At 39.5% G+C, this 21296-nt stretch overlaps 1 protein-coding gene across 4 annotated transcripts in view; it reads left to right on the top strand.

Moving 5' to 3' along the window:
* The window catches only part of kif16ba (kinesin family member 16Ba), a 140956-nt gene that overhangs the window by 17903 nt on the left and 101757 nt on the right, over nt 1–21296 (top strand). For all 4 annotated transcript variants that reach the window (XR_015758544.1, XM_087991676.1, XM_043696646.2 and 1 more), the window contains exons 5-12: nt 366–463; nt 2257–2366; nt 7559–7701; nt 9345–9513; nt 9631–9762; nt 12602–12777; nt 15912–15977; nt 18643–18702. Coding sequence is in view for 3 of the 4 variants with exons in the window: in XM_087991676.1 (XP_087847802.1) it covers nt 366–463; nt 2257–2366; nt 7559–7701; nt 9345–9513; nt 9631–9762; nt 12602–12777; nt 15912–15977; nt 18643–18702 (954 nt within the window). In the remaining variant the exon portion in view is untranslated. The remainder of the gene's footprint in view (nt 1–365; nt 464–2256; nt 2367–7558; nt 7702–9344; nt 9514–9630; nt 9763–12601; nt 12778–15911; nt 15978–18642; nt 18703–21296) is intronic.

Genomic DNA, 21296 nt, shown 5'->3' with positions numbered 1-21296 from the left:
AAACTTGACATCCACATCTCTCCTATGTCGTAGACAATCATAGAATCGTACTGTACAAAAGAGGCCCTTAAGCACATCGAGTCTGTACCACTAAAAATATACCACTACCTAATCTAGTCGTGGTTTTCTGAGTTAGGCTTTTTGAGACTTATAAATTATGATACTTCAGCTGCTCATCCCAGTAAGTTTTTTTTTTAAAAGGTTGAGGTTTCCTGCCTCAACTACCCTCTCAGACAGTGCATTCCACAATCACACCCCTCTGTGGATGAAAATGTTTTTCCTTAAATCCCCTTTAAACTCTCTGCCTTTCATTTTAAAAACTGTATCCCCTTGTTATTAACAATCTATTGTACATTCTACTTTAGGATGATGCAGGCCTCATACCTCGAATTTGTCAAGGGCTGTATGACAGGATTGCAGGGAGGTCTAGGTGGGATGAAGCTTCATTTCGCACAGAAGTAAGGTAGGAAATTGGAATTTTCTTTCTTTGGAACAACAAGATAGTGCACAGTAAATTTAGCATTAGCTTTCCCATGAATAGCATGTGTTAGACAAAGAAAGTTGATAAACTGAAGGCTACTCTGAAAGCTCAACAGTCATTTTCTTCAGAACCAGCAAAAGGCCTGCACTGAAGCATCACTTTCACAAATGGCAAAGTATTTTTAAAAAATCTATGACTTTGGCAGCTGATGCTTTTCAAAGATTTTAAAAACAAAGCAACAATCATGGCAATGCAGAGCAAATCACTTGGTATGTCCACAGTAGGAAGACAAGTGCAATCTGCATTCAATGACATCTTTCAATCAAAGCAGAACCTGAAGGACTCTGAATATGTCTCACTGCAATTTGATTAATCTACCCTCGTGATGGGCATAATCCAGCTAATTGATTTTGCATGCATTGTTTTTAGAACCGAACAACAAAAAAAGGATCTTCTCCCTGTTTTTACCTCTTTTTAAAGCGAGAGCTAGGTGAAGATATCTACAACAAACTGAAAAGTTACATGCTTAAGGAATACATTCCAGCCAAGAAATTGGTTTCCATCTGACTGGTGCCAAGTATGGCTGTGCATAAATGCAGGCTTTATTGCATTTTGCAGCAATTGTCCTGTTTTTGGTGGTTTTTTTTGTCAATTACTACCATTATAATCTTTAAGAAAGTGAGTAAAGTTGTGGGCATTTCTCATGTAACGAAAGTTGTTGAGCTTGTAAACTCAATTCAAGCTTCAGCCTCTTAGCACCGTTTGTTTAAATCCTTACTCAATAGCTCAGTGCTGTGGGCAACGAGCTAACCCTCCATGTTGATGTGAAGTGGTTATGTCTTGGGGCAATCCTACAAAGATCTTCAGATTTATTGCCTGAAATTGACACTTTTTGTTTGAATTGTTTAAAAGAGGTGTGCAGTGAGCTGTCGGGTAATGCGTGATTAGATTAGATTACTTACAGTGTGGAAACAGGCCCTTCGGCCCAACAAGTCCACACCGACTCGCCGAAGCGCAACCCACCCATTCCCCTACATTTACCCCTTTACCTAACACTACGTACAATTTAGCATGGCCAATTCACCTGACCTGCACATCTTTGGACTGTGGGAGGAAACTGGAGCACCCGGAGGAAACCCACGCAGACACGGGGAGAATGTGCAAACTCCACACAGTCAGTCGCCTGAGACGGGAATTGAACCCAGGTCTCTGGCGCTGTGAGGCAGAAGTGCTAACTGCTGTGCCACCGTGCTGTGTGGTTGCTCGATTTGACGTTCCTTACAGACACAATGTCAAAACTGAACAAGCTGAACTATGAATTTCAGGGAAAAAATCAAAGACTTTGATTATCTGATGCATCCAAATAGAAACTGAGTCTGTGGTCCTCCTAATAAAATAAAACGCTGTAACAATTCCATAGTTGGAAAAAATGCTGGAAAAAAATCTAAACCAAAGAAAAATGGTTTCACCCAGAAAACTTGCTCTCAGGTGTGTACAGAAGTTTTCAGAGGAATTCAACAGGTGATTTCAGGAGTTAGATATGATGGAACAAATTGTCATGACAGAAACCAGGTGAATCTAAGTTCATCTGACAAGAAAATTGGGATTCTGGAATGATTTGATTAATCTTTAACTTTTGTGAAAATCCTGGAAATAATGGGGCCAAAGTATCAGTGCGCTTTCTCAAGTGGGTTGTGTCAGATACTTGGGGTATTCTAAATTAAATTAGTAACCTGTAAAGTATTGTAAAATGGTTTCTTTCTTTCACAAAACAGCTACCTGGAGATTTATAATGAGCGAGTAAGGGATTTGCTCAGGCGGAAGTCAACCAAAACGTACAATTTACGAGTGAGGGAACATCCAAAGGAAGGTCCATATGTAGAGGGTAAGAATGTGTCTGTAAGAGAAAATTCAAACTTAAGATATTTTAACTGTAGACATTTCATGTTTTGACTCGGATGGAGACACAGCTTACGAAGTTGCCAATCCAAATTGATTACAGGAGAATCAGCTTTGGTTTTGATGTTATATTATACAGTATAATGTGTTCACTGCATATAAAATTTAAATGTCAGTTGGCACCTCCTTCAAGGTGAACATGAAGTGCAATGAGGAGGAGAAAGTGAGGACCGCACATGCTGGAGATTGGAGTCAAAAGTGTGGCACTAGAAAAGCATAGCGCATCAGGCAGCATCCAAGGAGCAGGAGAATCAACGTTTCGAGCATAAGCTCTTCATCAGCAATGTGGTGAGGGCCCAAGGGCGCCGAGAGATAAATGAGAGGGCGGTGGGGCTTGGGAGTTAAGGTTGGAAGGAAGATGGACATGTTGGGACAGTTCAAGAGGGCGGTGCCAAGTTGGAGGGTTTGATTTGTGGGGGGAAGGGAGGTGAGGAAACTGGTGAAATTGACATTGATGCCATGTGGTTGGAAGGTCCCAAGGCGGAAGATGAAGTGTTCTTCCTCCAGTTGTCAGGTGGCTAGGATTTGGCAGTGGACATGGCCCATGACTCGCATGTCCTTGGCGGAGTGGGACGGGGAGTTGAAGTGGTCGGATACAGGGCGGTGGGGTTGTTTAGTGTGCGTCCCGGAGATGTTCTCTGAAACGTTCCGCAAGTTGGCGTTCTGTCTCCCCTGAAGTGCAATGAGATAACAAATGATGAACAATGCTAATAAGGATCATGAGTTGTTTTGCCTCAGGAGTAGTAGTTGCGATTGCAATTAAGAGGATAAAAAAAAATCAATGCAAACTGTTGATGCTTGTCTTGGAGACAGACAAGCCCATACATGACCTTTTCCATACAAGTTGCTTCCTTGTAAGGCTCGAATTTAGATTTCCTTATAGTGTAATGTTTCTAGCATTTATCATGTGCAAGAATATTTGACACCAATTTTTTGTCTCCCTTTTCTTTTTATTCCACCTACTGCTTAATGAAGGTATGTTTCTAAATATAGTGTAATTATGAGTTGTGGCCGTAACCATTTGCGTGACTGCTGAGCAACTAGCCGTATTTCTGGATTACACATGTATTTTGTGGAGGGGCTTTTGGAGACCATGAATCGAGTCAACTCTTGTAGAGTACCTAATCCGACATGCTTTTGTAGCCATGGTGTTGACATGGCTGGTTATGCTGAACTCCCTAGTCAGTGATGTTCACTTTGCCCAAATACTCTTGATCAGTGGGTATATTGTTGAAGCTTGAGGGAACTTGTAGTTGTTGAACATCTTGGCATTATGTGAATGTTCCCTGTGACTTGTTTGTGCAAGCCTGAATATTGCCTTGCTATAGTTAAGAAATCTCAAATGAACAAATATGAACAGCAAATAAAATTCAACACCACAGGAGCACAAAGTTGAACAATCGAATTATTCAAAAATAATTTAACAGTCCATTTTGTCTTCATTTTAAATACTGATATTAATAAGATGACATAAAATCATAAGTGATTGTGTACATCATGTTAACAAATAATGCAATTAAATGTATCTCTAGAATTTTTTCTTTTCTATCTTTCTTTCGGTGCTTTTAATCAGTGTTTGGAACTTCTCTGAAGGCTCTGGCTTTGCATTTAATATTCTTAACAAAGCAATTAGATTCTCAGTTAGAAGTTAACAACTACAATTTGGTCCCAGCATGCGCAGACTAGGTGTGTCACTTTCGGTAATCTCCCAGTAACTGTATAATTCTCTCGGGTAACCAGCACAGCAGTCAAAAAATCTGTATATCTGACTTCAAATAATAATTTAGTTTGCTTTTCCAAATGATTTCAAAACTAGATGAATCATTCCAGGATGTTAAAAATAAAATTTTTTAAATGGAAACTTCACAAAAACTGTTGTGAAACTTTTAGAAAAAGGAGAACTTTATTTTGGTATGCAGCCTGAAACTGATCAGTACTCTCAACTGTCCAGTTGAGTTTTGACCAAAGATCATTTCATCTAATTTTACCTTCAGTGTGAGCTCTAATTGTTCATGGATTTCACTTTTATGGTCTTAAAAGGATGCAGCTTCACCATACCAGTAGAATAATAGATTGTGTACTTTCTATTGAACACTCCTCTCCTTGTTAAAGAATGCACTGACCCATTGCCTTGAGTAACCACATGGAAAATGCAACATTTCCTGTCAGGTTTTAAAAAGTCAAAATAAGTACAGCCGGTCATTTGTCTTGAGTATTGAATAAGGATTTTGTTTTGTGACAAAACACATTGTACATTTAATGTACGTAGTTCCAATCTCAATGCAGTAGTCTCCCAGTACCCGTGAGGGATGCGTTCCAAGACATAAGGACAAAAGGGTAACTAGGCAAAGAATAGGGTCCCTCAAAGATCAGCAAGGTGGCCTTTGTGTGGAGCCGCAGGAGATGGGGGAGAGACTAAATGAGTATTTTGCATCAGTCTTTACTGTGGAAAAGGACAAGGAAGATACAGAATGTAGGGAAATGGATGGTGACATCTTGAAAAATGTCCATATTACAGAGGAGGAAGTGCTGAATGTCTTGAAACACATAAAAAGTGGATAAATCCCCAGGACCTGATCAGGTGTACTCTAGAACTCTGTGGGAAGCTAGGGAAGCAATTGCTGGGCCTCTTACTGAGATATTTGTATCATCAATAGTCACAGGTGAGGTGCCGGAGAACTAGAGGTTGGATAACGTGGTGCCACTGTTTAAGAAGGATGGTAAGGACAAGCCAGGGAACTACATACCAATAAGCAAATTGTTTTTTAGATTAGATTCCCTACAGTGTGGAAACAAGCCATCCGGCCCAATCAGTCCACACTGGCCCTCCGAAGAGTAACCCACCTAGACCCATTTCCCTCTGACTAATGCACCTAACACTATGGGCAATTTAGCATGGCTAATTCACCTAACCTGCACATCTTTGTGACTGTGGGAGGAAACCGGAGCACCCGGAGGAAACCCAAGCAGACACTGGGAGAATGTGCAAACTCCACACAGACAGTCATCTGAGGCTGACATTGAACCTGGGACCCTGGTGCTGTGAGGCAGCAGTGCTAACCACTGAGCCACCATGCCACCCCGTGTTGGAGGGAATCCTGAGGGACAGGATGGACATGTATTTGGAAAGGCAAGGACTGATTAGGGATAGCCAATATGGCTTTGTATGTAGGAAATCATGTCTCATGAACTTGATTGAGTTTTTTGAAGAAGTAACAAAGGGGATTGATGAGGGGAGAGCGATAGATGTGATCTATATGGACTTCTGTTAGGCATTCCACAAGGTTCCCCATGGGAGACTGGTTAGCAAGGTTAGTTCTCATGGAATACAGAACTGGCTCGATGGTAGGAGACAGAAGGTAGTGGTGGAGGGTTGTTTTCAGACTGGAGGCCTGTGACCAGTGGAGTGCCACGACTTTTCATCATTTGTATAAACGATTTGGATGTGAGCATAAGAGGTATAGTTAGTAAGTGCAGATGACACCAAAATTGGAGGTGTACTGGACAGTGAACAAGGTTACCTCTGATTACAACGGGATCTTAATCATTTGGGCTGAGGAGTGGCAGATGGAGTTTAATTTAGATAAATGTGAGGTGTGGTATTTTGTTAAAGCAAATCTCAGCAGGACTTATACACTTAATGGTCAGGTCTTAGGGAGTGTTGCTGCACAAAGAGACCTTGGAGTGCAGATTCATAGCTCCTTGAAAGTGGAGTTGCAGGTAGATAGGATAGTGAAGGTGGTGTTTGGTATGCTTTCCTTTATTGGTCAGAAAATTGAGTACAGGAGTTAGGAAGTCATGTTGTGTCTGTACAGGACATTGGTCAGGCTACTGTTGGGATGTTGCGTGCAATTCTGGTCTCCTTCCTATCGGAAAGATGTTGTTAAACTTGAAAGGGTTCAGAAAAGATTTACAAGGATGTTGCCAGTGTTGGAGGATTTGAGCTATAGGGAGAAGTTAAATAGGCTAGGGCTTTTTTCTCTGGAGTGTCGGAGGATGTGGGGTCACCTTCTAGAGGTTTATAAAATCATGAGGGGCATGGATAGATAAATAGACAGTCTTTTCCCTGGGGTGGGGAAATCCAGAACTAAGTTTAGGGCGAGAGGGGAAAGATATAAAAGAGATCTACGGGGCAGCTTTTTCACGCAGAGGATGGTACGTGTATGGAATGAATGCCAGAGGAAGTGGTGAAGGCTGGTACAATTGCAACATTTAAAAGGCATCTGGCTGGGTATATGAATAGGAAGGGTGTGGAGGGATATGGGCCGGGTGCTGGCAGGTGGGACTAGATTGGGCTGGGGTATCTGATCGGCATGGACGGGTTGGACCGAAGGGTCTGTTTCCATGCTGCACATCTCTATGATTCTATGACCTATCGCGGAAGCCCGAAACCGCAGAATGCCATGAACCCATTCATTTAAATGGAAAACTTACCTTCACGGCTGCCCCCAGTCCCTGGTTCTGGAATATTCCCTGTAATAACCCGGTAAACCGCAGAAATCGGACCCATAGATATGTCGGTCAGCCTGTACTTGACTCTCTCTCAGCAACTCAGTGGGAATAAGCCCGGTATTATTTTTAGAAATAGTTTAATAGAGAGGCACTGAATATTATTGCTGGTGAATGCAACCCCAGCGTAAGACCGATCAATTGACCACTGTAGTTTATATAAATTAGTTTTAAGTTGTTAATTTAATTCATTCATCATAGAATAAATAAGATGAAGTTGTTTCCTCTGGCATTGAACCAACCTCTGAGGTAATTAGCAAAAAAAGCCTTCGGCGAGGTGAGGAAGGCAATCCGTTCCTGTGATCTGGAATGCGCACCTTGGTATGGTGGCAAGAATGGATTCAATAGTCGCTTTTAGATATGTGCTTAGAATAAAAGACTTGTTGGATTGAGAACAATTTACTGGGTATTAACAATAGTTTTTCTTTTCAAAACGTGGGCCAACTGGCTGCCTTTACAGTCATCTTTTACAATTTGCTGTAATGCACATAACCTGTTCTGTTCTATACAAGGATTTGAATTGATCAGACTGAGTTTATTAAACTTGGACTTATGAATGTCTTTTTATACTGCATTTATTTTATAAGCATCCTTGTCTTATGCATTTAGATTTATCAAAGCATTTGGTGCAGAATTACAGCGATGTGGAAGAACTCATGGAAGCTGGAAACATCAATCGAACAACTGCTGCCACAGGGATGAATGATGTCAGCAGTCGTTCCCATGCCATTTTCACCATCAACTTCACTCAAGTGAGTCATCTGAAAACAACCTTTAATGGATTCACTTTTATCAAATATCTTGTCAGCCTGAAGGAATAACTGTGTCAGTTGTTACTCTTGAGACATTAACGAGAGCTAAGTATTGTAGGTTTCATTAATGAAGTTGGAAGACAAAAGCATTTCTATCATGCTTTATGGTGATTAGTATTGCACATGTGACATTTGCTGGAATTTCCTAAGGGCAAATTGTAAGTTGAACTCACCTGGTTGCTCATTCAACATTTTGAAGAGTGACTTAACCAAATTTAATTCTAATAAGCATTGTTAAGTTGCGAAGCTACCTTCCAAACAGTTTTCAGTCAGTGTCATCTTTTAGAGCTTATTGTGTCTATTGTTTTGATCTTAACTCTTCCCGTGCTATTTAAAATGGAAAAGGTTCATTTGGTTAAACATTTTCAAAATTGTCATGAAGTCTGCATTTTCTTCCTTTACCCTTTGTTTCAAAAATAAAGGGTATCAGGCCCAAATGATATGATTAACCGCATTACTGTACAACTGCCTATTACTCCCTGCTTTAGACATTTTAAAAGTGTTCTGTCCTTCGCTTGTGCAGGAGTTAAATTTCTGAGATACCTAGTATGTTTTCTGTATTAGCACTGTACACAAGTTATTCCTATTTAATGAGACATATCATTTTCTCAGATTCTTTATATTAAAAAAAATTGTTTAATAAATATCTCTCATGAAGAAATAGTGTAATCACAATCATTTAAATCCCTTTTCTGGAAAGACTTGCAGGCTGCCTTAAAGAATGTGAGCTAGATTTAGTTTCTGTTCATAACTAGTTTGAATTCTGTAGTCATTATAGGGCGTAATTGTTGTTGTTGTAGGGTGGGGTTTTCCTCTGACACATTCAAATTATTTTGCACATTAACCGTAGTTCCTGCAAGCTTTGCTTGATATTGCAGATTTAGTTTAATAATTACTCGTTCATTACAACGCTTGCCACTTGAAATTGTGTGGGGTGCCATGATGTCTTGACTGGCTGTAATGGCAGAGAATGTCATTAAAGCAGACTACAGATCGGAGGCATAAGTATATAGACTTATTTATAACTGGAGTATTTCTAATAAACAGGGATCTATTGGTCTGCTCCCATTTTTAAATTACAAAGCACTAGTATATTGGAATCTATAAACTGGAAAAACTAACTGAGGTCTATCTGGCCGTTTCTAGTGCCCAGTACCTGACAGATTGCACAATATCTATCAATTTTTTTTCTTTGTGCATTTGCTGAAACTGCCAACAGCAAATTTAAGAGCCAGTACACTCCATTTCCTCATCTGTCCATTTTATGTACCTTGTACGTGAAGTAATTAAATCTTCAAGAAGGCATGCCAGCAAGCTTGCTTTCTTATTTTACCCGGCTCTCTCATCTGTTAGCACTTTAACCGTTTATAAGCTAATTAGTGCTCTGAACATGTCTTGATAATTTCCCATAACAGTTGACTTAACCCAGTGTCTTGGACATCTCCACTTCCAGTCTGATGCATGGGTGAGGGAAAACAGTTGTAATTTTCATTACATTTCCTTTACACTCATATCTTTTACTGTGCGTCTTAAAGAGAGTCATTGTGATGGGTGCTGATTTACTTTCTTAATTGAAATCCTAGGCCAAATTTGATGCTGAAATGCCTTGTGAAACAATTAGCAAGATCCACTTGGTCGATCTTGCAGGAAGTGAAAGAGCAGATGCTACAGGTGCCACTGGCGTACGATTGAAAGAAGGAGGGAATATTAATAAGTCTTTAGTCACATTGGGAAATGTTATATCTGCTTTGGGTAAGATCTTTTATTCCAGTTTTTCTTGAACTGCTTATAATCTTGAAACAATTTAAAAATTGTTAAAAGTAACTGACTGCCATGGGTTTGAACTTTTATTGCTTTCTGTTTTTACAGCTGATTTGTCTCAGGATAGGACAAATTCTCAAGCAAAGAAGAAACAAGTGTTTGTGCCTTACAGAGATTCAGTTTTGACTTGGTTATTGAAAGACAGCCTTGGTGGAAACTCCAAAACCATTATGATTGCCAGTAAGATTTTTGTTTTTATAATGCTTGCAATTTCAAGGTCAACATATTTATTGTATTGTTAAGCTTATTAGTTACTCCAAACATCGCCTGCTTTAAAAATAAAAGTTGTTACTAATTGTATGACACCGAATAATACAACCAGTTGCGAGTTAGCTGAGGTCTGTCCATGCCAATTTTACTCAATATATCTACCTTCAGAGAAGGATTTAGATTGGTTCCAGATATTGATTTTTGATATGTTTGTGAACTCATTCTTGATGCATGTCTAACCTTGAACAGGCCTAGCTCAAATGATATCTCTCCAGGGTGGGTGGGATGTTAAACAAAACAATTGTATAAATAAGGAAGCATTGAGTGGGAACTCTAGAAAACATTTTGTATTTTACGGAAGTGTAATGGGAGTCCCTTGTACGGAGTGATTTAATTTCCAAATCAACAAATACATTTTTCTTTTAGTTTTGACTGTTGTTCTGCCAACTTTGAACATTATCTTAATATCTGGTGCTCTACGTGAGATCAATTGTTAAGCAACCAAGGGGTCAAAAAAATGCAAGTTAAGGCTAGTGTCTAGAACTTTAACCGACCTAGCTTAATATTCAACAGCAAATGCAATTTCCTTAACAACTTTCACTCCACTTTTTATCATATTACATATTCAAATTTCCCTGCTAAGGACTTCTAAGTCAGAAGTCACACGAAAACAGGTTATAGTCCTATAGGTTTATTTGAAATCACAAGCTTTCAGAGCATAGCCCCCTCGTCAGGTGAAGTCACCTCCACATCAAGGACTTCTTGAGCATTACCCTTCCCTGGTCCCAAGGCTTACTAATTTGACTACCTTGAATTTTTTTTCCAGGTTAATCTTACTTATACTGTTGAATAATAATGACTTCTATTTATATATTGCTTTTTACACTGTGAAATGCAGTGGGACATTTTGCTAAGGGATAATCAAAGAATCTGTAAGACACCTTTCAGATACAACTTTAATTTTTCTGATGTTTGATGACTGATCCACTATGTATTTGGGTACAACAATTTAGATGACTATCCAGTACCCCTTTCTCTAATGCCCAAGAGTGTATCAACCAGAATTTCTCATCTCCAAATCTGCACAAACTAGTGATTGTAAAACCTCAGGATGACTTACTTTGCATATGGTTTAACTGTACTACCTATCTATCCCAGTATTATTTTTTCTCTCACTCTCCATGCCAAACATTCCTCAAAATCTGCTTTTCTGACCAAACTTTTGTTACCAAACCTAATAATATTGCCTCAGAAGCTCAATGTCAGACAGTGCTTGACATGGCTCCTCTAAAGAGCCTTAATGGCGCTATAGAAGTATACACAGATGTTAGAAAATTTTGTATTTGTTTGAGTGTTAAATTGCAATTCATCTTTGTCTTGCTGTAGTATAATAGATCGAAACCATACAACACAATACCAGTCATTTCCCCCATGCTCATTTCATTGGTGTCTGGAAATTTAATGGTTTGTTCTTGTGTTGACATCTCTTGCATAGATCAGAGACACTAGTGCATGTCTTGACCATTATTTTGAAGTTATAGATGCCATCCTGATTGCAAGATCTAACTTGCTTTGAATTCTCCTGCATGTAACCTGTTCCATACCGGGGCTATTTTTTATTGTTAAAAATTTAAGGCTTTCTCTGCATTCAGTTTGCCAGTTAGTTTAACTTCGTAATGGAAGTGGCCAGTGTGTGACAATACATGAGATTCATGAAGCCCTTGAGGTCAACAAAGGACAAATCCACACTACTGGAGGACATTTAGATATCATCGAGGTCAGTGGCAACCACCATTGTTTTGCCACTGGTTGTGAAATTCACCTTCATGTTATGTCAGTCCACACCGAATGTTGTAGGGTGTAGGTTTGCTCGCTGAGCTGTAGGTTTGATATCCAGACTTTTCATTACCTAGCGAGGTAACATCATCAGTGGAAACCTCCAAGTGAAGCGAAGCTGTTGTCTCCTGCTTTCTATTTATATGTTTGTCCGGGATGGGGTTCCTGGGGTTTGTGGTGATGTCATTTCCTGTTCGTTTTCTGAGGGGTTGATAGATGGTTTCTAGATCTATGTGTTTGTTTATGGCGTTGTGGTTGGAGTGTCAGGCCTCTAGGAATTCTCTGGCATGTCTTTGCTTAGCCTGTCCCATGATAGATGTGTTGTCCCAATTGAAATGGTGTTTTTTTCCTCCGTGTGTAGGGCTACGAGGGCAAACAGGAAGGAAGTTAGCCACCAGGATACACGAACACCAGTTAGCCACAAAAAGACACGACCCTCTCTCCCTCGTAGCCCTACTCACGGAGGAAAAAAACCCACCATTTCGACTGGGACAACACATCTATCCTGGGACAGGCTAAGCAAAGACATGCCAGAGAATTCCCAGAGGCCTGGCACTCCAACCACAACGCCATAAACAAGCACATAGATCTAGATACCATCTATCAACCTCTCGGAAAACAAACAGGAAATGACATCACCACAAACCCCAGGAACCCCATCCAGGAGAAAGATATAAATAGAAAGCAGGAGACAACAGCTTCGCTTCACTTGGAGGTCGCCACTGATGATGTTACCTAGCCATGTAATGAAACGTCTGGATAACAAACCTACAGCTCAGCGAGCAAACCTACATGCTAAACCTCAACCTGAGCTACAAACCTTCACAAACCTTGCAAACACCTAATGGTATATCAGTCCAATGCGGGTTGTGCCACAAATTTTGTTTTCTTTCAGGTATGTCTAATATAAAAATGTGGTGAATACAAGTGTTCATTCAACACTTTATTATTTTTTGTTATCCTTTATTGGTAGCCATTTCACCTGCGGATGTCAATTATGGAGAAACATTGAGTACCCTTCGCTATGCAAACAGAGCTAAAAACATCATTAACAAACCTACCATTAATGAAGATTCTAATGTCAAACTTATTCGTGAGCTACGTGCTGAAATAGCACGACTGAAGGCTTTACTTGCTCAGGGGAATCAGGTTAGTTTTAAATCTTTTGAATTGGTAATTCATTTTTATTTTTGGAGGGAAAAGGGCTCCTGGTTACCATTTTTAATTGCTTTATTACATTGTGGTAACCTCCAGGACTAATTGAGTTGTACAACTAATGGCTAAATCATTTATACTCATTGAGTTTGGCTTACAGAAGTTGCTTCTTTTTTGTGGATTGTTGCAGGGATAATGGGGCTGCAGTAATGACCCTTCCGGAAGAAATTAATGGAGCTGATTTTAGCTTTGTAGAATTATAAACCTAATTAAGAAACTTTTCTCTTGGATGAAATCCACTCTTGATCATGATTAATAATTCTTAAAAACATTTCCAATTTTATTGTTTCAACTCTAGGTGGCAGCCAAGTTTTTCTTTTATGGCTTTAGCTGAGCCTATGGGTGAGATTTAAAAATAATGTGTTTGGAACATAACTGTGTAGCTGCTAGCATTAGGAGTCCAGTAATATGCAGCAGGTCTGTGGTGCTAAGGTGTACTTAATCCACCTAAAATAATAAAGCTGCTGGAGAAACTCTGGTCTGGCCCAGTTTTGTGGAAAAAGACGGAGAGACAGACAGTTAACCTGTCAACTTTGATGCGACTTCTTCAGAACTGGACTTTGTTTTCAGTTAGTTTATCTGATTCTTCAGTGAACTAGAATTCACTGCATTAAAACTAACCAGACCTTTTTTTTAAAAAAGAAGCTTGTATTGATTATCTGGTTTAATGTGAAATATTACTTTCTTATTAGAGACTTTAATTTAAAATCTTTAATAAAATGCCTATTATATGATATTCTCTCTCTTAATTTTGGTGTCAATGCAATCCAAACTATCCAAAGCACTTTGTTAATCTCATGAAACTGCATTTGAAACAGTAAGGAAGTAATATTTTTGGTTGCAAAGCATTGACTGCTGTAATATTTCTGAGATAACATTTCTGTATTGGACAATTGGTTAAACATACAAACATATGAATAGTTTAAACAGAGCAGCTATAGATCATTTGAACCCTTGAGCCTCCTGTACCATCCAATAAGATCATGGCTGGTATGTTTGTGTTCGAATTTCACATCAGATTTTTATTAAGCAATAAAAAAAATCAATGGACCTCTTCTGCCTTAAAAATATTTAATGATCCGTTCATTCACTGCCTTCTGAGGTAGTGTGTTCTGAGTGTCTCAACCATCAGGAAAACAGTTTTGCTGCTCCTCTTTCCTGAAACAGTGACCCCTAATTTTAAAACGGCTTCTTCTAGTTCTAGACAGACCCACAAGATGATACATCCTTTAGATATCCAGTTGTCAAGACCACTGAGGATTTTGTGCACTTTAATCAGCATTTCAATCAAATCTCACCCCACTCTTCGAAACTCCAGTGGAAACAATCCCAGCCCATCCAACCTAACCCCCATAAGACGATCTGCTCGTTCCAGGTTTCAATCTAGTCAACCTCCTCAGGACCACCTCCAATGTATTTGCTTCCTTTCCATAAATAACCTGCGCACTGTATTTGAGATGTGATCTGACCAATCACCTCCAAAGCTGACGCATAACATCTTTTTTTTATGTTCAAGTGCTCTCCTGGAAAAATATACTATTCCATTAGCAGCCTTAATCACTTGCTGCACCTGTAATACTAACTTATTGTGACTGCTCAGTAGAACACCCGTACCTCGGAATTATGTAATTGTTATCTTTTTTAGTCATATTCTGCTTTTTCATTATTCAAGGTCCAGCATATAGAAACTGATGTCATGAAAATATAGACATCTTTGACAAAATTGATTTGTGACTTGCATTTTTATCTGTTCTTTCTTACATGATATAGCAGCTACATGTGTGCCTGGGTTAATTAAAGACTTCCAAGCAATGTCCTGAGAAATGGAGAGGGACTTTATCCACTGATGTTTAGTTTTAACTTTGAATCATTTTGAACTAATTAAAAAATTTAAACACTAGTGATAGTGTTATCACCTAGACTATTAATCCGGAGATCTAGGTAATGTTTGGAGACCCTAGTTTTGAATCCTGCCATGGTAGATAGGGGAATTTGAATTCAATAAAAATCTGGAAGCATGTCTCTAATAACATGTTGATAGTCAATGAAAATCCATCTGGATCATTAATCCCTTTAGGGAAGGAAACTGCTGTCTTTGGTATGATTTGGAGATGCCGGTGTTGGACTGGGGTGTACAAAGTTAAAAATCACACAACACCAGGTTATAGTCCAACAGGTTTATTTGGAAGCACACTAGCTCTCGGAGCGTCACTCCTTCATCAGGTGGTAGTGGAGGGCTCAATCCTAACACACAGACTATATAGCAAAACTTTACAGTGTGATGTAACTGAAATTACACATTGAAAAATTGATTGTCTGTTAAGCCTTTCATCTGTTAGAATATCATGATAGTTTCACTTCTTTCATGTGTAAATCACAAAACCTTTTTCTAAAACGTTGCATTCTCAGGTTAGCTGTTAACAAAGGTGATAGCTAGACAATATGTATGGCTCCAGACTCTAAGTACTGTAGTTGACTCTTAACTTCCCACTGATCAAATGGGAATGGGCAATAAATGCTGACCTAGTCAGCGTCGCCCACATTCCGTGAATGAATAAAGAAATCAATAAATTATTTAATTAACATTGACCAGAATACTGTTTAGTTTTGGGACCTTGATATTGTATCTTGTTATTTAGAATTTTTTTTTGTTAATTGTAAATTGGATGTAAATCCACAGCACCCTAAACTGCTGTAATTTATCTGCAATTTGCATTATCTACTGACTGATGTAGAAGGGTGAAAAATCCACAGTAATGCAGTAGATGTTTATGATCTGATATCTGAAATAAGAGAAAGTTGAGAAAGGCCATGTAGCGGGTGCTTTACTGTGCTTCTAGTTTGTGATTTATAAAATGCTAAAATGCTATGTACCTTATCTTCCAGCCATTCTCATTTGAACAAGAATTCAACAAAATAGTACAAAACTTGTGCAAAACACATCTCCAAAACAGTACAGGTGATGCTGATGAGATCTCTCCACTACAGAGCTGAAATGTTTCAATACCATGTTGTCTAGTTTTGTAATGAAATGTGTTTACTCACAGCCAAATATGTTTTCCTTTCAGATTGCGTTGTTGGATTCTCCAACAGCTTTAAGTATGGAGGAGAAGCTTCAACAAAATGAAGCTAGAGTAAGTACTGTTTTGCTTGTATATACTCCTTTTGTTATTGGAAAAATATTTCAATACACTAATGAAATAAACTGTATTGAATTTACATCACATGCACAATCCAACTGTGAATGTAAAACTGTTCGTGAAATTTAAAAAAGAGATCTGATCAAACGTGAGCTACATCTGAAGCAGGATTAGAAAGTTTTGGACAATTTATTCAGGTGTGATTGTAATTTAGTTTCCATCTTTAAAACCATGCATTCTGTCTTTTTTATATTCTGTTTTGATTTTATATCCTTCATGTCTTTACCTAATGTAAGTCACAAATAACATTTATGAATGTGGTATAGTATCCCTTTCTACTAAAATACTAAACAGAAGCTGCAGTAGGCTCTCTCTTTTTATGATCTAATTTCATGTGCAGAACCTTTGCATTGTTTTAAATTTAAAAATTTGAAACATGGCTTTCTCGAAGTACTTGTAGTAACAAAGCCAGAAAGAGAGTTATTAGAAACTGTTATTCTGTTTGGTTAGGTAAATTCTGCTGATGCACCTTGGGAAATGTGCACTGCACATCCTTGGTTTATTTTTCACCAATGCAGAGTCACATTTTGTCACTATTATCAACCCAAGTCCTCTCCTTTGTAAGTTGAATCCTTCATGTGAAAACCTCCAAGATACAAAGACCAGTGGGGGAATAAAGCATGTTATGGCCAAATAAGTTTGTTTTTAATGTGGAAAATGTAAACTTTAAATGAAGGGAGGAAAAACCTCTCAAATGAAGCTTTTCAAAGCACATTTTGAGTCTCAGTTGATTCAGGAGTAAACTTTGCTAAATATCTGCATACAGTTTAATATTATTAGTTCACTTCCACGTAAGGTCATAAGGTATAGGAGCAGAATTAGGCCATTCGGCCCTTTGAGTCTGATCCACTATTCAGTCATGACTGATATGTTTTTCTATCCCATTCTCCTGCCTTCACCCTGTAAACCTTGATAGGTTCTTGATAGTAGCTGAAAATGTGTTGCTGGAAAAGCGCAGCAGGTCAGGCAGCATCCAGGGAACAGGAGAATCGACGTTTCGGGCATAAGCCCTTCTTCAGGAAGGGCTGAAGAAGGGCTTATGCCCGAAACGTCGATTCTCCTGTTCCCTGGATGCTGCCTGACCTGCTGCGCTTTTCCAGCAACACATTTTCAGCTCTGATCTCCAGCATCTGCAGACCTCACTTTCTCCTCACAGGTTCTTGATAGTAACCAATCTATCTCTATCTTAAATTCACTCAATGACTTGACCTCCACAGCCTTCTGTGGCAATGAGTACCATAGATTCACCACACTCTGGCTAAAGAAATTCCTCCTCCGTTCTAAAGGGTGGTCCCCTCACTCTCGGGTTGTGCCCTCTGGTTCTCAGTTAGGAATGTTTCATTGCAAATCTTTGAATGCTGTGTTTTAGATCTGTTTCATCAAGGTGAAAAAACACAAGTTGGCAGAGAAAAGTCTCAACAGTTAGAGAAAGCATGCCAGTGGAAGAAACTATTCTTAGTTAATGAATTCGCAAAAAAAAAATTGGCCAGCATACATCTAATAGCAATGAGAACTTCACAGAATTGCACGTTCACAACATAAATAACATAACTCTGTTTGAATTGAATACTCATCAGTCACCATTTTATCTACCTTCATGGTGATCCAATCATTCCATTGGTTAATGCTGTGGAGCCTGTGTTCAATTCCCACCATAGCACTGAGGTATATTTTTTAAAAATCTGAAATTGAAAGCTAATCTCTAATGATCGATAGAGAAATGGATCTGTTATCCTTACCCAGTCTAGCCTTTGTGTAACTCCAAATCCACAAAGTGTGGTTGATGCTGAACTGCCCTCTATTAATAGTTGTGCATCTTTTTTTTAATGATGGGTTGTGTGGCGATTTAGATGAAGTGTGGTAATTCCAAGTGTTTGTCACTGTGGAGATCTCAAAAAGTATTTCCATTTCTTCTGCATTGCCATTTAAACTCACAATTTTTAACTGCAGCCTGTTCAGAACCAGAATGATAACAGAATGATACCATATCCAGAACCTGCGTTTAAATTCGAGTGGTTACTGGGATTTTATTTTCCTACCTCTTGCAGTAGCAACTATGCCTCTGTCCAGACACACATGAAACATTCTTCTGAGTCTTCGGTGCTTATCCCATGGTTTATGCTTTTATGAAATTTTAATGTAAATCAAGGTCATCATGGATGCTGAGATGACATCCACGAGTCCAGAACAAACAAAAATGTGATTGTCCGTTTAAGACTGAGATGAGGATTTTTTTCTCTCTGAGGTGTTCCCCAGAGAGAAGGGAGACTGGATTATTAAGTATCTTGTACATCAACATTTATCAAGAGCTATGGCTGTGTGGACAGGGTAGTAGAGTTGAGGTTATGATGAGATCTGACATGGTCTCAGGAAATGGTGGGGTGTGCTCAAGGGGTGCTTGGCCCACTTCTCCTGTTATGATAGAGTAACCACCTAATGTGAACTTAAATAACTAGGCAGCTATGGAATCTCTTTTAATAGCCAGTGATCCAGATGAACCTGTTTTCCATCTAACTGCTGTGCATCTGTGGAAAGTAGATTAAATGCGGAGAAATTTATTTATTTGGGTCTGTAATACTACTTTTGTTGTGCCTGGCAGGTGGAGGAACTGACCAAAGAGTGGACAAATAAATGGAATGAAACACAAAATATCCTCAAGGTGGGTCTTCCATGAAATTATTGGATATTGCTTGTAGAACTACTAAAGTAAGTACACTGCCTAAAAGGATATGAGAGGCAGGAACCCTCAACACATCGAAGAAGAATTTAGATGAGCACTCAGAACACCACAACAAATGCAATGATGGCTCAGTGGTTAGCACTGCTGCCTCACAGCGCCAGGGACCCGGTTCGATTCCACCCTCTGGCAACTGTCTGTGTGGAGTTTGCATGGTCTCCCCATGTCTGCGTGGGTTTCCTCCGGGTGCTGCAGCTTCCCCCCACTGTCCAAAGATGTGTAGATCATGTGAATTGGCCATACTAAATTGCCTATAGAGATAGATAAGTTAGGCAGAAGGAAATTGATCTGGGTGGGTCACTGTTCGGAGGGTCGGTGTGGGCTTGTTGGGCTGAATGGCCTGTTTCCACACTGCAGGGAATCTAATCTAATCATAATATATGTTTCATTATTAAACATGTGTAGTGTGATTTTAAAATTTTAAATCTGCTTAAATCACTGAATTTGAAAACAGTAACTTTTAAAAAGTTGATATTTTGCTCAACTTTGAGAAGTGCACCTAATGATGGGTGAAACTAAATCTCATTTGGTTTGGTATTTATCAGAAACCCATTTGTGACATATTTGGGACAGAATTTGGTGAGGACTGAGAGGCTCAATCTTCGGGAGCCCCAAGGACATTGAGGCCTTAGTTCGTAGCAGGAACCCTGTTGGTGGGGTCATGGCTCCACAGGAGAGCATTTAATATCGGGACCTCTCTCTCTCTCTCTCTCTCTCTCTCTCTCTCTCTCTCTCTCCCCCAATAGGCTGGAAATTTCTTCTTTCCCACACCTCAACCTCACCAAACGGCCAAGGAATGGTCACTCAAAGATTAGTTGCTTCCAATGATAATTCACTTTGCACATTCACCAGAGTTTACCGCAGAATCCCTAGAGAAAGCCTCCATGCTGTTTCTCAGCTATGTTGTGGTGGAGGGGTTGAGTGGAAAGGACAGAGGATGATGCTTTCTCGCTTTAGTAATGCTGGGCCCCTCGATTGGATGTGGTGTGAACAAGGACTACGCCCTGTTTTGTCCCTCACAGATGGGTATGCTTTTCAGTCTCCCCACACGGTGAGTACTTTACCTCCCACTGACTGAATGCCAGCAATGGTAGCATAAGGCTTTTCAGTGGGTATTACCTTTCCACTTAAGGGCTTCAGTTAGTATCTGGTTTGGAAGGTTACCCAGAAGTCTTCCTGCACAGAACATAAACAGATGAGGAGGCAAGTTGACCCCCAACCCATACTCTTCTATGTCCAACCGGCCACCCTACCTTAGAAGTTGCCTCTGGATGTCTGCATCAAATTCCATCCACAATCTGCTTATTTTATCAATTCTGGACTGTTCAATTCAAACATAAGCTTTATGCTTTTTCAGTATTATTCTAAGTTCATTGCATTGAGATGCTGGTTTTCTTTTGAAATCTATCTAATTCAATAATTTGGAAGAGCACCAGAGAGAACTAAACTGCCAGCATTGCCTGTTACAATGCCACCCTGACTTGGAAATCAGCTATACTGTCGCTGGATCAACATGCTGGAATACTCTCCCTAAGAGCATTGTGAATCTCCCTACAGCATATGGATTGCAGTAGTTCAAGAAAGCAGCTCACCACTGCCTTCTCATGGTGCCCTCACCCCCCCCCACTCCATGAATAATTTCATTTTTAAAACCAAGGCTGTTACCTCTGACATTGAAAGCCATTTCCCAAGCCACGTTACATAATATTGATATTGTTTTTTTTTTGTTGTTATTAGCCTCACAGCACTCATAAGGTAGCATTCACACCACACAAGTGCTAAGCAAGCACTATCTCCAACAAGGAAGAATCTATCCATTTGCTACTGATGTTCAATGGTATTATTACTATCACTGAATCCCAGACTCTTGTCGTCGTGGGTTTACTGTTGGTCCAGTTCAGTTTTTGGTCATTCATGTAAAGCTAGAAGTCCAGTAGGGAGCAACAACTTATCTTCTATCTTCCTAGTGCCTGCCCAACATCTCTAAGGCACAAGTCAGGAATATGATGCAACCTACTTGTGTTTTTTTTTAACCTCACCCTTTAACATACTCCCTTCACCATGAATGCATAGTGGCAGCAGTGTGTACCCTGTATGAGTTGCATTGCGTGAAGTCACCAGGGCTCCTTCCAAACTCATGACCTCTATCAACTGGAAGAATGAGGGCATCCAAGCCATTCCCTCACTTGCTGAGTCACAACCTTGCAACTCCCTTCTGAACTATACTGTGGGTGCAGGAAATACAACAGGTGAGAAAGGCAGCTCACTGCCACCTTCAGGCAGTAGGGATGGGCGGTAAAAGCTGGTTTAGCTAACAACACCCATTTCCCATGACCAAACTATAGAAAAATAAATCCAATCTCCAAGTATTCATTTATAATTGCCATTCACTTTTGCATGCAAGAGATGGAATCCAAAAAGTTATCTCGACTATCAATCAATGCAACACAAGCAAATATAGTTTTGCTCCAGCTATTTAGAAAGTAATATTGTCCTGCTCTATTTACCAAGCATAA

This window comes from Chiloscyllium plagiosum, unplaced genomic scaffold, assembly GCF_037043375.1.
Source record: "Chiloscyllium plagiosum isolate Xiang-an unplaced genomic scaffold, Cpla_swu_hap1 HiC_scaffold_10, whole genome shotgun sequence".
NCBI classification, from domain to species: Eukaryota; Metazoa; Chordata; class Chondrichthyes; order Orectolobiformes; family Hemiscylliidae; genus Chiloscyllium; species Chiloscyllium plagiosum.
Note: the sequence above shows the minus strand (reverse complement) of the source record. Positions and strands in the feature narration are given on the sequence as shown.